General features: G+C 35.4%; 1 protein-coding gene across 2 annotated transcripts in view; it reads left to right on the top strand.

Moving 5' to 3' along the window:
- Positions 1 to 17,117, top strand: part of CWC22 (CWC22 spliceosome associated protein homolog) — a 102,112-nt gene that overhangs the window by 48,946 nt on the left and 36,049 nt on the right. For both annotated transcript variants that reach the window (XM_063647668.1, XM_054478218.2), the window contains exons 2-5: positions 5,048 to 5,187; positions 9,826 to 9,893; positions 11,657 to 11,767; positions 16,463 to 16,708. In XM_063647668.1, the coding sequence (XP_063503738.1) occupies positions 5,161 to 5,187; positions 9,826 to 9,893; positions 11,657 to 11,767; positions 16,463 to 16,708 (452 nt within the window). In that variant the 5' untranslated portion in view covers positions 5,048 to 5,160. The remainder of the gene's footprint in view (positions 1 to 5,047; positions 5,188 to 9,825; positions 9,894 to 11,656; positions 11,768 to 16,462; positions 16,709 to 17,117) is intronic.

Genomic DNA, 17,117 nt, shown 5'->3' with positions numbered 1-17,117 from the left:
TGCCATTTACTAGGTGTAATTTACATGGACAAATTGCTTGAATTCTCTGTACTTCAGTTGTTTCACTGAAAAACATGGCTAAAAAAAAAAATCACCAGAACAGGGTAATTATGAGGATTGAGTAAGATTGTATAAGTGATTATAAATTGTGGCCATAATTTCTCAGGTTTAAAAAACACTTCTTAACTGTGAATTATTAAGAATTAATACATTTGGATTTTCTGTTTCCCTTTCCAATTGATTTACAACTAAGTTCTTCACTATAAAGTAGGTAGGCTGTGGGGTCTCTATAGTCTGCCTAAGTGGCTTATGGTTTGAGAACAAATTAAGAACCAAAGTTTCTTATGTAGAATTGAAAAGCTGAGGAGACTTGGGGAAAAGTTGGATTTTGGAATTACCTTGGGAATACTTTCATAAAACAAGTATGCACGGGTTTCCCCTACACTTTCTGCCCATTTTCTGATTTCGTAAGTCAGAGGTGGGCCCCAATATATGTACAAGTAATTCTCCTCTCATGCATTTTTTCTTGATTCAAGTTGTTTTTAATATAGTGACATCAGACTAGTTTTACACTGTTAAGTAGTGATTTAAAACTGACCTGTAGGAAAAAAGCCCAACCTGTCACCTTGCCTGAGTGGGCTTAGTGTTTTGTTTATCATTATAGATTTGTTTCTTATACCTAGAATGTAAGCTTCACGTGAACAGGAGATTTTGTTAGGGTAGTTCATTGCTGCCTATCCAATGCCTAGAAAGATGCTGGGCAAATAACAGAAGTGCTGTATTATTTGTTGGGGAACAAATGTTTGTATAAATAACACTGGGTTTAAAGGTAATAAAGGATATGTTAAAAATGTTAAATGGTTGTGCTTGTAGAGGTAGGGAAAAAAATACCAATATCTTTGAGCAAAAGTAAGTCAAGCGAAGTTTTGAGTTTTATGGGTCTCTATACCTTTATAGCCATTAAAACAGGACCTTTGGAAAGAGGCATGCAATTTGGTTTCAACAGAGTCATCTTGTTGAGGCAAATGGTCCTAAAATCCAGCTGAGATAAGGGTTATCCCTACAGGGATCTCATCCTCAAGTGAGGGAGAGGGTAGCCTCTGTTTTAAATATTTTTTAAAATTCTATTTTAATGTGTAGGCTTTTAAGCTATATTTTATACTTTTTTTTTAGTCATTACTCTAAGGAACAGTATATATATATCCTTAACTTTTCATGTGCTACTTAGAGTCGATATTGTATCACCTCACGAAAGATGTAGAAAACCTTGCATAGTGCAGATCCATTTTGGTCGCTAATTCTGTATACTATACATATATATACTCTGGCTACATATATTATAACCCCTCAAGACATAATTTTTGCTGTAAAGAGTCCTATGTATTTTAGATAAATTAAAATAAAACAGTATTTTGTATTTCCTGAGAAAGTTGTCATTTACAGTATTCTTCATTTCTTTCTGAAAAACAGTTTCCATCTAGTATCATTTCCCTTTAGCTTGAAGAACTTATTTTAGCATTTTTTGTAGTGCAGATCTGCTGGTGATAAATTCTCTTAGTTTCTCTTAGTTGTTGTTTTTTGTTTAATCAGTAAATGTCTTCATTTTGTCTTCCTTTAAAGATTGTTTTTGCTGGAATTCTAGGTTAACTGTTTTTTTTTTTATCTTTTAACACTTTTAAAAATTGCTTCACTATTTTCAAGTCTCTCTAGTTTTTTTTCCAAAAATTTTGATATAAAAATATATAGAGATGTAATTTACCATCTTTACCATGTTTAAGTGTACAGTTCAGTGGTAATAAATACATTTATACTCCTTTTTTTTCCTTCATCCTCCATACCCCACTCCCCTTTCCGGCCTCTGATAACCGCCAGTCTGCTTTATCTTCATGAGATCCACTTTTTTAGCTTCTGCATGTAAATGAGAACATGGTCTATTTAGTTTCTGATGAGAAGTCAACAGTAATTTGAATTGTTATTTTCTTGTATATAATATGTTGTTTTTTTCTTTTCTGCTCTCAGGATTTTTCTCTTTATCTTTGGCTTTAACTATTAACCATTCTACTGTTAAGCATATTCAGTGAATTTTTTATTTCATATATTTTTCAGTTTTAGAATTTCTGTTTGGCTCTATTTTATCGTTTCTCTTGGCTGAAATTTCCCAGGCATATTTTTCTTTGCATCGTTCCATATGTTTTAAAAACCATGCTTTAAAAACCTTATATACTAATTCCAGGATCTGGATCATCTCAACATTGATCTATTTTGATTGTCTTTTCCCTTAAGATTGGGCCACATTTTTTAAATGTTATTTTTAATTGTCTCCTGGATATTATTTTTATGTTATAGAGACTTTGGTTTCCTTACATTCCTCTAAGGAGTGGTGACTTTTTAGGCAGTTAACTTGGTTGGACTTAAATTGCAAACTCTAGTCTCTTGAGCAGCAGTTCATATCTTAGTTCAGTTCTTGGCAGGAATCTGTCTTGTACATGTGTTGGTTCAGAGGTAGTCAGAGATGTGGGAACAATTTATACCCAGCATATGGGGTTCCCCTCCACTGACTCTCTCCCCTCCTGGATTCCCCCTCAGTTTCCAGCAGCTGTGGTTGCCTCAGAGTCTGTCCTCTTGTTCTTCAAATGAGAATGGCTGCAGCTTTTCATCAGTTTTAGCCACCCTTGCGTGGTACAGACTGCAGCTTGCCCTCAGACTAAAGCTATATTAAATGGGATAACTCACTCATGTTGCTCCTTTCTCAAGGCATCTACTCTCCTCTAGACTCAGCCTGGTTTTGTTCATTCTCCAGTGCCTTCAGGTGGTTGTTGTATGTTTTGTCAAGAGTTTATGGTTGTTACCTGTGAAAGGATTGGGTTCATTAGGAACTTCCTAGCCATTTCAGAAGTGGAAGTTCAGTTACCGTTTTAAAAAATTTGTTCAGAAGTGCCACATAAACTACCCAGTGGCCCTGGGAATCAAAACACCCTTATTATTTAAGTTCTTAGAGGAACATAATGTAATTCTCTCTAGTCTCGAACCTCTCTTTCCCCTTTGAAACACGTTTTTTATTTGACTTTTGATAACATAGGCTTATTAAGATAGTAACTCTTGCATGGTATCAGAATAGACTGTTTAAGGTGGAGGGGCATACCTCTCCTCTCTGCTGCCGTCACAGGGTCTGATTTTATGAAGTGTTTTACATTACTTATTCTGGATTTTCTCAATTGTTTATCTAAGGTATAGCATCCAGTAGGAAAAGTTACTCTGAAACTAAGTTCAAACAATGATGTCATAGTTGTGGGCATAATAAGGTCCTAGATAGACTAGTCTGTGGGCATTAGGATTTAGGACCCAGAGTAATTTTTTGTTTGTTTGTTTGTTTGTTTGAGACGAAGTCTCGCTCTGTTGCCCAGGCTGGAGTGCAGTGGCACGATCTCAGCTCACTGCAAGCTCCGCCTCCTGGGTTCGTGCCATTCTCCTGCCTCAGCCTCCCGAGTAGCTGGGACTACAGGCACCCGCCACCACGCCTGGCTAATTTTTTGTATTTTTTCAGTAGAGACGGGGTTTCACCGTGTTTGCCAGGATGGTGTCGATCTCCTGACCTTGTGATGCACCCGCCGTGGCCTCCCAAAGTGCTGATAAACTTTAAAAAGATACATAAAGAAAAGATTTGGGGACAACTTGCCAGCTGAAAACAAGGCTGAGCTTTCTAAACAACTGCAATAATAACTAATTGAAGAAAGAGCCTGTTAATAAGCGTATTATGTAAAGTTACACACATTTGTCTCTTTAACTGTAGGCCTCGTACATAAGCAGTGATGTGCTTTAGATTGTAGTTATATTTTATAGATTGATAAGTTTGCCTTTACTAACCTTGACCCCATGCCAATCATTGTAATAGAAACCTTTCTTGACTTAGTAATTCGTATACATCCCCATCTGCATTAAATGATAGCAGCTCTGTATCACTTTATAATGTCAAGACTATCTGTATGTGTGTGCCAGTGAAAGGAATACTTAACAGGGTGTCCTTATGGTAGGTTTCTAGTTGTAAGTTTAGCTGGTATTATAATTTAGTTATTATAATTATAATTGAAATAGCATATCTGGTTTTCAGTGTTCTCTTTTAAAAGAAGGAATTGGACCAGATAATCTGTTATACCCTTTCTGACACTCAAATTAATTTTTTTTCCAGTTGTATTCAGTTATTTTGCTACTAAGCACGTTGCTTTCTCTGCATTCTCTGTATCTTTTAATCCTTTTATTTTTTTTCTATTTTATTTTTGGGATTTCATTGCCTTATACTATAAACCATTTAGATATGTACTTACAATAAAATATTTGAATGCAAGTTCTTTGTGAACATAAGTATCAATTTAGCATCTTGCAGAGATTGCTAAAATTTACTTAGAGTATTAAGACACATCTGAAGATTTTAGATTTAATGCTGATGACTAGGTTTATTCTGAGCTAAATACTTAGTTCTCATATGTGCATGTATCTGAAGCTTTGTGCCATTAATAGATCACATTGAGACATAATTATTGTAGTTTAGCACCTTAAATTTCTATGTGGATTAAATTTATTTCTTAATGATCATTATTGCAAGGATATTGGGTATTTCATTCTTAGTCTATATAGAAACATTGGATTTTTATACTCAGTTTATATAGAGTTTCTCTTCTATCATTGTTTCCTCAGTTTTTTTTTTAATAATATCACACTACTATTTTATGATGTAGGTATATATCTCCCTCACTGTGAGAACATTTTTAATAAAGTTATAGGACGTCCCTTTTTAAATTAACTTTTGTTCCCCTTGGTCCTTAGAATAAAACCTTCTATTTGCTCTCTTGTTCATGGATTTTTTTTCTACTTGTATGTGTTAGGTATACATTATTATGTGTAACTACTTAAGGATTTTTACAATTTTTATTATATTTGTTTATGGATTAAGAAAAATAAGGAGGTCAAATATCCATTGTATAGAAAATATATATCATCATTTTTCACACTTTAGTAGTGTTAATAAAGCTTTCTTTGGTATATTTTATAGGTGATGTTTACAGACAGAAAAAGTAAACTGTCAAGGAATTCAGAGCATTGGGCACTTGTTATTTGGACCAGTTTGAGGAGTCTTTGATTTATTGGACCAACTGGCAACAGAAAATGAAAAGTGGTGTGGCACAGATAAAAGTAAGTGTTTGAAACTTAAAATAGAGGATGTAAACTTATAGTCAATTACCTATTCTTTAAATATAAATGCATTTATGTAATGAGGACATTAAAGCCAGACAGTAGAGTGGCAGTTAGGTTGGTGCAAAAGTAATTGCAGTTTTTGCAATTTTAAAAACCACAATTACTGTTTGCACCAACCTAATAGATCCATCTAACTTAAACAATTTTAAATGTAGATACTTAGCTATATGGAAGTATTAGTGTGCAAGAGGGCAGTTGAGAGAACATACAGAAGTGTGTGTATGTGTGTGCACGTGTGTGTGTGTGTGTGTACACATGGATGCATGCATCAGGGCCTGCATATATCATGTGAGTGATCACATGTAAAAGAAAAACAAGTAACAAACAGTGCAGGGAAATTTCTGCATATCTGTTTACAATGTGAGCCTCTTGGATATTTCTTATGAATAGATGGATGGTCTCTTTATTCTGTGCTGTACTTTAGACAGTGTGCGTTCATTTATTTAACAAATGCATATTGAGTTCTAGTGATTGTTCTAAGAACTTTGAACAAAATAGTGTTATATGTGTTATATGTTATGTTGATTGTTAGATGTTATAGTGATTGTTCTAAGAACTTTGAACAAAATAGTGAATAAAACAAATCCTTGTTTTCATGGAGTTTATAGTTGTGGGGAGGAGATAAAATAAATTATAAACTTGATAAGTTATGTAGTATGTTAGAATGTTAGGTAATAGAATTGTCCTATGGAGAAAAGAAGTAGAACAGGGTAGGGGGATTCAACATTGAGGGGTTGCAGTTTTTAATAGAGGGATGAGTAGGGCCCATTGAAAAGATAGCCATTTGAGCAGAGACTTGAAAATGTGAGAGTTAACTATGCCGATATCTGGGGAAAGAGTGTCCTGGCAAAAGGAACAGCAAAGGCAAAGAATCTAGAGTGGAGCAGGTATCAGAAGGGGAGAATTGTAGGAGGTGAGATCAAGGCAGTCATTCCATCTGCTTTCAAAACTGTTCTGCCTGTGAGTGGACTTGGCAGGAGAGCAAACTACTCAACTTCCTTTTCTCTTCAACTGCATGGATTTAAAACCAGGACATCACTTTTTGGGCCTTGGAGTCTGTAAAGGGGGAACTGTATTTTTATTTTATTATAAATGTAGGCGCTCCTCCCTTCCTATCCTCTTACAGCTGTACACACCTAAAGTTCCTTCTTTAAAGAGAAGCAGTAGATTGCAAGCTCCTTGACAGCAGGCCCTGTAGTAGGTGCTTATTAAGCTGAACTGATAGACTTGTAGAGTAAGGCAGCCTCTGCTGCAATCTTTTCCAACCTCTGTCAAGTGTGAGAAGACACTCACCCACCTCCCTGTTAGGTAGACATCCAGGCTTTGCTTGCATATCTCTTTTGGCAAGGGGCTCACAGTTTCCTAAGGTAGTTCCATCTGTCAGTAACCCTTGTATATTGTTCTCAAATCGGCCTTTTTGGGACTTGTACTCACTGGACCATAGTTACTTAAACAGTTAATTTATTGAGGACCTAGTAGGTGGCAGATTCTGGGTTAGGAGCTGGGGACGTAAAGGAGACCTTGTACAGAACTGGCTCTTGACAGAGCCGTGTTAGACAAGAGTGCTCAGATCTTTAGACTAATGCCTTTTACTCAAAGGGAGAAATGTTTAGCCTTTCTCAGACTCCTCTTTTGGTTCCTGTTAGTCTCTGCTTCTCCATGCTTCCCTCTTGTGGCCCAGATGGGTCTCCTGTAGCATTTTCTCCCCCAGCGTGCCCGTGGGTGGCTTCATTTAGCATGCCCTTCACACTTAATGGCTTGGCTCTACCAGCCAGCTCTCTTTGGTCTGCTTCCATTTATCTCCTTTCTGTTAGCCACAATGGGTCCACTAGCTGCGTTGATGCTGATTCTTTCTTTAGGTGAAGCTCAGCTCTTCCCTTGATGTTCTGAGGACTCACCTGTTAGGTTCATAAGGCTTCAACTGAGAATCCCGTTTTTCCCTTGAACCTCACGGTAGCTTCCTTAGCAAGCTCCCTACCTCTTCCAGCCCCTCCTTCCTCTTTCTTTTAAAGTCTAGTGGATCATGAAAGCCACTGCACTCAGGCTTCTTGTTCCCCTTGTCTCCTCATACTGCTCTCCCTACGTTGTTGGAGACTATGGGTTACTACATGATGTCACCATATTTGTTTTGCTTCATGAACAATTTAGAAAAATTTTAAAGGTAATTCTGATTGTATAGTATTTTCAACTACTGCACTGACTTACAATCTAAACTCTGTGATAAAAGAAATAGGGAAATTCAGGTTCTTAATATTTAATTCATACCCAAAAGTGATTCTTAACTTGGTGAAATCCTATTCATCTACCAAAGCCAAATTCAAGTCCCTGTTTTCCCACTTTCATCCCTTAGCACTCTATGCCACAGTGATTGTTTCCTACTCAAGATCTCCTGTTAGCACTTACTATGTGTGCCAGTCATTTGTTACTTGATCATATTTATGAAATCCTTCTTCACAACTTCAATATTTTTGGTCTCTTCCTCTTGCTCACAACAGATGTTGCGGAGATGTGTTAAAAATCATTAGCACAGAATTGGGGCCTTCTCCTTAATGTAATAAAAATAACTTCCTTGCCTTGTAAAAGATAAAGGAGATAATGCAGTTTTATTGTTCTCTGTCTTCTCCCCTCTCCTCTCCCTGCCCCCTCCTCCTTCTTCTTCTCTCTCTCTCTCTCTCTCTCTCTCTCTGTCTGTCTCACTCACTCTCTCTCATTCTGGGGAACATATAATCTAATGTGTTTAATCATAGAAATCTTTATAAGCCTCTCTGTCTTCTACAAGATCATAAGCTCCTTGGCCTTTCTTATCTATTGTATCCTTCAGAATGTCTACACAGGAAGGACTATGTCTTGTAATAAGTGATCAGTATAAATATTGTATTTTATGTTACCATTGAATTGAATGAATCTTGTGCTTTGTATTTGACCTAAGATCTTTATGTGAAGTTTTAGAGAAACCTATGTCATATATATTGAACAGTTCTATTTCACTGTGTTGCTGAGTGAAATAATTTGTAAAACTTTCTTATATTAGACACAGAATTTTAAAATGGTTGAATTTAATGCAAAGTAACAGCTAAACTATGGTTACTTTAAGTTATCAATTTTGGTTACATGCTTATTCACCTATATAGATTAGTTAGTGGATACTATTCAAAAAATTCAATAATGAGACTGTTTTGCATTGTACTTGTGATTATGTTAGACTCAAACTGCTGTTAATTAGTCATAAAATCAGAGGAAGTTGGATCTTATATTTCTACTCAGAATAATTTTCTTTTTTAAAATATATCCTTTCTTCATTAAGGAGGCAAGCATGTAAGTTTGCAGAACAGTTACTCATTGTTTGATTTAGTTTATCTTAGATTTCAAGATTAAGGTATGTTAAATGCTATTTTTCTTTACAGTATGGTTAATTAAAATTATTTTAATTCTTAAAAAAAGCTTGTTGATATTTGAATGTTGACCAGTTATATAAAAAATTTTACCTATATACAGAGGTAAACATTTTGGTTCCTTAATGTATTTGGATTTTTTAATTAGGATATAGTCTCAAACTGGATGGTTCACATCTCTGTCTCATGTCAGTCTCATGTTACATGAAGTTACTTATTTGTATATTGATTGTTTTTCAAAAAATTTGGAATAGTGCTTATACCCTAAAAGTAATGTTGTTCGATTCCCTAGAGCCTACCACAGTATAATGCATATCAGACACTCAATTGATGTTTGTTGAAAACAAAAATTAACTTTTATAAACATGTTAGAGTCAGTTTCTTCTAGCTATTTTACCCTGTACTAAAGTTGTGGTTTTCATAAGCCAAAGGAGATAGGAGGTAAGTACAATATTGTGGCTGAGGCAAGAGGATCACTTGAGCCTGGGTGGTTGAGTCTGCAGTGAGCCGTGATCATGCCACTGCACTCCAGCCTGGGCAACAGAGCAAGACCCTGTCTCAAAAAATAATAATAAAAATTATAACTTATTACATAGAAGTAAAATATAAACTAGTTGTCATCGAAAATTTGAGAATTATCTTTTTCTGCCTTGAATTTTTTTGGCTAGAAAGAAGTATTTGGTTCCGCAAAGGCGTAAGAATGATACAATGGGTTTTAGGGACTCAGCGGAAAGGGTCAGGGAGAGTAGGGGGGCGATTAGGGATAAAAGACTACGCATTGGGGTACAGTGTACATTATTCATGTGATGGGTGCAGCACAGTCTCAGAAATCACCACTAAAGAACTTATCCGTGTAACCAAACACCACTTGTTCCACATAAAAGTATTGAAATAAAAAATAAAATAAAAAGAAATAAAAAATAAAAATAAACAGAAAAAAAAAAAGAAGTTTTTGGTCCGTAATGAAACAGGTGCCTGCCACAGACAGGCCTATCTGGGATGGTCTGAAGATTTTGTTTTATCTTATAGACTGTTTAGGTTACATGAATTATTCTTAATGATTTTAAAAATGTTTTGATACAATTTCTAAAGTACTTCCAACTTTCTAAGCCATGTATTTCAGTCTATGTTATTAACATAAATAATTTTTGAAACGTTTTCCCCTTTTTTTCCTCTTTTAAAGCTTTCTTCTGGTCATGACAGAAGGGAAAACCTTAATTCATATCAGAGGAACTCCTCTCCAGAAGACAGGTAAATAGTTTAATATGCTCTGAATGCAATGTAAATTTTTATAGTAAGGTTTATGTAATAATTTAGCTCTTAGATTTCTAATTTTAGGGTGGATAACTTCGTTTTAATGGTTTTATAACCAATATTACTTGAATGGGCTGTAGGAGGAATCATCCTTAAATGACTCTTCTAGGAGTTTCTAGTAAATAATTCCAGATATTATGTAATTTTTATGTGAAAGGGAGTAATTTTGAATGTTTCAAATACTAATGGAATGAAAGTGTAAAATGGAAAACTGAGTTGAAATTACACTATGTAGAAGTGCTGCTTTTGCTACTGTTAGTATTATCTCTTACATGTACATAGCTCTGTGTTGTCTTTAAAATATTTTTATATAGATTATATCAGGGGTCCCCAACCCCCAGAGCCATGGACCAGGCCGCACAGCAGGAGGTGAGCAGCAGGCCTGCTAGCATTCCCGCCTGAGCTCCACCTCCTGTCAGATCACCTGTGGCATTCCATTCTCATAGGAGCACAAACCCCATTGTGAACCGCGCATGCGAGGGATCTAGGTTGTGTGCCCCTTATTAGAATCTAACTAATGCCTGATGATCTGAGGTGGAACAGTTTCATCCTGAAACCATCCCCTCACCCCCCAACATCTGTGGAAAAATTGTCTTCCACAAAACCAGTCCCTGGTGCCAAAAAGGTTTGAGACCGCTGGATTATATCGTATAATTATGTTAAGGTCAGCGATCCAAAAATGTTAACATTAATGTGCATTATGAATTCATATTAGCACTACAATTATTTCATTTATGATCATTGAAAGAGCATTAAGCATATGGTCTATTAAAAGTAATGACTGTAAAAAAAATTTTTTATGCCCATTAAAAATAATTTGTGAAGGAAGAAGCACCCTTCAAACTTTCTTTCAGTTGTCTAGGCTTCCTTACTCCATATGTACTTTCTTATTCTACTCTGCTAAATATCTCTAAAAACTTTGTGAACATCAAGTTAATTGCCCTGATTCATGATTACTTACTATCTTTCACCAATTGTCTACTCCCTATATATTTAAAAACAAAAAACAAAAAAAACTCTTTACACACAGACACACACACACACAGGTATTTGTGTGTATAACTTAATTGTAGATATGTATATAAAATATGGATTATGTTACTATGTATCTATTACGTATATATTTAACTTCTCTTAAGGTTCTCTGATTTTATTGACTTTTAAGATTCAAATAACAGATCTGATGCTATCCATCCCTGTTTGCTAATAATTTCAATCCATTCTCATTGCTGTCCATTAATGCATTTTCAAGATTAACAGCTGATGAATATGGTCTTTTGGTATGGAATTAAACTGATCCTTATGGAGGCCAGCCAATGAACTTGGTCTCATACATTCAGTGTTTTGATAAACGAGCCAACTAAGCAAAAGGAGTCATTTGTAGGACAGCCTTTTTCATGCTAACTATATATGATATCCAGATATATGTCTCCTACTGAGAACAAAGTGAATCAGGATAATTCACTAAACCAGTAAGTTTGGTTAAGTGAATCCTAGGAGTTGTTTTACTGTGTACAAACTGAAAGCTTTTGTAATTCTGATGGAATGAATGGGTGTTAGCAAAATGAGCTGTTAAGAACAGTTTGACACGATGTTGTTCAGTCATAGAGTTGCTTTACCATTACCAATATATGACTTTCCGAAATATTTATAACATAGTTGTTTTTAATTTGCAACTTGGTTTTCTTATTTTATGTTAGATATGAAGAACAAGAAAGATCCCCCCGGGATAGAGATTACTTTGATTACAGCAGATCAGATTATGAGCATTCAAGAAGAGGACATTCTTATGATAGTAGCATGGAGTCACGGTTAGTGTTGGGAATTTCTAACTTGTAGAAAATTATATTTGTTTAAACTTTCTTTATGCTATATTTGTAATAAAAACAAAGATAATACTAGCTAACATTAATTGAATGTTCTTAGGTGCTAGGCTTTCTAATAAGGGCTTTATGTGAATTAACTTCTTATTGCAGTAAATATGTGAAGTAGGTACTAGTATCTCTGCTTTACAGCTAAAGAAACTGAGGCCTAGAGAAGTTTAGTAATTTGTTCATGTTTTGAAACATAATAGTGGCAAGCCTAAGTCTGTCTGACTCTAAAGCCCAAGCTCATTCATTGTATTGTACCGCAAGAGGGGTTGGCTTATGTGATTTTTTGAGATTCTTTACTCAATGAAAGAAATTTATATTGTATGATACAGAGTGGTCTAAATTTACTTTCCTGCGTAATGGCAGAGGGACATTGAGACTTAAGTTTCCAATTTGTAGTTTTTTTCTACATGTGAAGGATTCTTACTTGAGCTTTAGAGAACTTGGTTACCCACCTGTTGTTCCTCTGGCTAACAAGACTTGCAAGATTTACTTGGTTGAGAAATGGGCAAGGGAACTGAATGGAAGGCAGATAGCAAGAAACATTGGAATGAGAGTGTTTGGAGACTCCGAGGGGTAATATTTAAGAAGAGTCAGACATTAAATGCCATTCATGTTTCATTGAAAACTAGGCAGAGTATTATAACCCCTTGTTATTGATTTGTATTTATTTTCAATTCTTTTTCTCCCTTGTAGAAATTAGTAATAGTTTTTACAATGAGAATACATTAGTCCCCGCTTATCCATGGGGAATGTGTTCTAGGACCCCAGTGGGTGCCTGAAACTGCGGATAATACCTGAACCATGTATATATACTATGTTTTTTCCAATACATACATACCTATGATAAAGTTTAATGTATAAATTAGGCATAGTAAAAGATTAACAACAGTAACTACTACTAAAATAGAACGATTATAAGAATATACTCTAATAAAAGTTATTGAATGTGGTCTCCCTCTCTCAAAATATCTTATTGTACTGTAGTCACTTATTTTTGGACTGTGGTTAATCACTGGTAGCCGAAGCCTCAGAAAGTGAAACCACAGATAAGGGTGACTACTGTGTTAGAAAGATGTCGGCGTTTTAATAATTTCCTTTAAAACTTCACTAAAGGGCCTCTGTATTTGCTCAGGAGAAAGTATAATGGAATTAAAAGTTACTTAGTACATGTGGGGAGAGACTCTCTAGGTAGAAGTAATGGTAGTCTCAAAGAAAGTAGTGGGGCAGATACTTGAGATGCTCAATATAGGGAAGAGATGTTAAGTAGCATTCTGCAGATGGAAATACTCTCAAGTACTTAAAACAGAAGTCACTATAATGGGTAGTATTTCCTTAACTTGCATGTATCTTTGCTTAGGAGAGGGGTAGTGATGCAGACAATTTCCAGGTCATTTGAAATTGACTTTGGAATGTCTATATTTTGCACTTTTTAATGAGGCAGTGTTGCATGGTAGAAAGAGAATAGATTCCATATTCATGCAGATTAGAGTTCAAGTTTTAGTTACTAGTTACAGAAATTTGGCAAAATTTCTTAACAAACTTCTTCTGAGCCTCAGTTTCCTTATCTGTAAGATGAGGATGATAACATGTATCTTGTCTGGTTGTTTAGGTTTAAAAATAATGCCTGTCCTACTACCATGTCTGAACATAGTAGATACTAAGAAAATGACAACTTTAAAATGTTAGTTTCTTGAGCATATCAGTTTGAGTAGTGATAAGTGGTGAACCAGTGGCACTTTATATGGAAAACAGTAGAAGAGTTCAGGTAAACTATTGTTGAACAACGTGGTTGATTCTGAATGTATTTCTAATTAATCTTACAAAACTAACATTATTTTAGTATTTTATAAAGGAACTGTGATTTGTCTCTGTAACAACCATTTTCATTATCCCTTCATGGACATCTTTCTGCCTTTGTCATTGTTTTCATAAAACCAGCTTTCTCCTGATTTTCCTGTATTCTCTTGTTAGTCATCTAGTTTCCAAAACTTGACCCTCATGGTTTATTGTTCACTAAGATCAATATCTTTTTTTGATGTCTCTCAGATATTATCCACCCCTTTACTGCCAATATTATACCCCCCACAGGAATTTTGACCAAATTCCTCTGCAGTTTGGAGTTTGAAGCTAAGCACATTCTTTGATATCTATAGCCAAACATTTCCTTCTCATCACTTTCTAGTATATACCTAATCCTATAATGTCAGATTATATTAACCTTCAAAATCCAGGCTTGTCTGCTGTCACCTTAATGAGAATGACTACTAGAACCATAATTGGTAAGCTAAGCTTTTTGTATATTTTCCCAAATACTGTTAAAACTCTTAGAAACTAAATACTATTTTTTCCAATTTACAAATAAGGAAATGGCTTTGAGTTTATTAAGTAGCTTACCTGAAGTTGCATTTAAACATCTGGTAGATGTTGAAACTGGAATTTGAACTCAGTTCTGGCTCCAGAGCCTCTGTATTTTTCACAATCCCTGACTAGTACTTCAGTATAACTCTATGTTAGGTCTAGTATATGAAAATGAAGTCTCATGTTATCCACACAGTCACACTATGAAGTAAGCAGGCTAGGTATTATGCAGAACATAAAGGCTAACAGTCCAAAAATGTTTCTATTTAGACTTTTAGAATATTTTGTTACTTCTGCACTATAAAGGAACAAACACAATAATGGTAAGGATCTGATTTTATCAGCCAGCTAGCTCTCTTACCTGGTGTTTCTCAGAAGAATCATAACCAATGTCAGGAAATCCCTGCTGTAGCTACTCTCTTGGAGCATGTATATTCACAAGAAGAAGCAACTCAGTTGCAAATTAGTGCAGAGAACTTAGAGCATCTGCCTTTGTGACTAATTGAGGTTTATATTTGAAATCACTCTTTCCCCCATCTGTTCACTCTTGGTGTATACAGATTGTCTATCCTCCCTAGGAGTCATTTAAGTCTCTTATACCTCAGTTTCAAAACTGTTCATTCAACCCAGCAATCTCATTACTGGGTATATACCCAAAAGAATATAAATAATTATATTATAAAGACACATGCATGTGTATATTTATCGCAGCACTATTGACAATAGCAAAGCCATAGAATGCCCATCAGTGATAGACTGGGTAAAGGAAATATGGTACTTACACACCATGGAATACTATGCGGCCATAAAAAAGAATGAGATTGTGTTCTTTGCAGGGACATGGATGGAGCTAGAGGCCATTATCCTTAACAAACTAACACAGGAACTGAAAACCAAATACCACATGTTCTCGTTTATAAGTGGGAGCTAAATTATGAGAACACATTAACACATGGAGAACAACACACACTGGGGCCTTATGGAGGGTGAAGGAAAGTGGAGGGTAGGAGGAGGAAGAGGATCACGAAAAACAGCTAATGAATACTAGGTTTAATACTTGGGTGATAAAATAATCTATACAACAAACCCCCATGACACAAGTTTACCTGTGTAATAAACCTGCACTCGTTTGTACCCCTGAACTTAAAATAAAAGTAAACAAACGAACAAAAAAAATCTGTTCCTCCACAGCTACCTGGGAAGATGACTGCTGTTCAATCTCCATGTAGGTTTTACTACTATATATTTAAAAGACCATCTCAAACATACTCCTTACATTTAGCTAAAATCTATCCCACAGTTTCCTGGTAATGCAGTGATAATATGAAATTTACTTTTATTTACTATATTATATATAACTCATGGTTACCCAAAACACGAACAGAATGATCTGAGTTTCCAAGGCAATATATGTAAAAAGCAGCTCAGTGGATAAACTTTGCTCTGGGGAAAGATAGCAAAAAGCAAGGATTCGTTCTTTCCCGTTAATTCTTGATGGTTTCAGAGAACTGTACCTTGATTGTTTTAAAAGCCTCAGCTTAAGAAAGGATAATCAGGTACGTTAGTAGGGAAGACTTATTGTGGCTAGAAAAATTTTTCCCCCCACATTGTCTCAAATAAGCAGAAGCTTCCAATATTCTGAGATTTCTAATAAAAATATTAGTTCTATCAAGAAACAATTTCAAATATTATATTCTATAGCAGTCTTAAAACTAAAGTAACCACTATTGGAGATTAACTCTGGTTTCTTCTCCTTTATACAATTTGTCATATACACCACAGGCTAATTTGTCTTCTTAAAACACTCTTTTCATGCCACTCTCCTACTGAGAAACTTTTAATGATTCCCCATCACCTCCAGTATAAAAACCTTAAAGTCTTTACATATGTTTTAAGATTTTAGTCTAACTCTAACTCATCTTTCCAACGACCATGACACATAATCCTTTGTTTCCTGATTGTCCTACTCATTCTGACCTTAACACCCCTCCCTGCTCAGTCTTTCAGTAAGTATTCCCTCTTCTACTAGTTGCAAAATGTCATCCTTCCTCTCCCCTTCCTCCTGCCGACTTGCCCCCAATCTAAATCCTGTCAAGCCTTCAGGACCTAATTTGTTGAATTTTCTCTGTGAAACACTTTGTCACCATTCTAAACCACTTTTCCTAGTCTGAATTTGTGGGACCCACTTATGGTCTCACTCACTTGTGTGCAGTTAATTGCTAAGAGTGTATTTTATATTGTCTTTTCTGCTCTTAAAAAAAATTTCTATTACAGAAACAGGGACCGAGAAAAACGCAGAGAAAGAGAAAGAGATACGGATCGGAAAAGGTCTCGGAAATCCCCATCTCCTGGGAGGAGAAACCCAGAAACATCAGTAACTCAGAGTTCCCCTGCTCAGGATGAACCTGCTACAAAGAAAAAGAAAGATGAGCTGGATCCTCTTCTTACTCGCACTGGTGGAGCATATATTCCCCCTGCAAAGCTCAGGATGATGCAGGAACAGATTACAGATAAAAACAGGCATGTTTATATCAATCAGTATATAAAGCCATGAAATTGTCATTGAAAAATAAGTCAACTATGGTTTAATTAACCCTGGCTCTTGAGAATCTACGTTAGTCTATAGTGATAGAGACCTCAAATTAGAGACCTCTTTACTTTATAGCTCCATTGGAGAGCCACACACTATGTGCCGTTATATTAGCGCATTACTTCTTTTTTTTTTTTTTTTTTTTGCATGAATGAATTAAAAAGTTTGAGGAAAAGATTGCTTACCCTTTTTATAGTATTTTCAAACTATTGTTCCTTTCATAGTTTCATGGATGCATTCCTATTGATAATGTCTATTTTTTGTAGAAAAGAGTAATATTGACATTTTAGTTCTAAAATTGACTTTTCCTGTTGTAAACCAGGAGTCAGCAAATTTTTT

Source organism: Pongo pygmaeus, chromosome 11 (genome assembly GCF_028885625.2).
Source record: "Pongo pygmaeus isolate AG05252 chromosome 11, NHGRI_mPonPyg2-v2.0_pri, whole genome shotgun sequence".
Lineage (NCBI taxonomy): Eukaryota > Metazoa > Chordata > Mammalia > Primates > Hominidae > Pongo > Pongo pygmaeus.
Note: the sequence above shows the minus strand (reverse complement) of the source record. Positions and strands in the feature narration are given on the sequence as shown.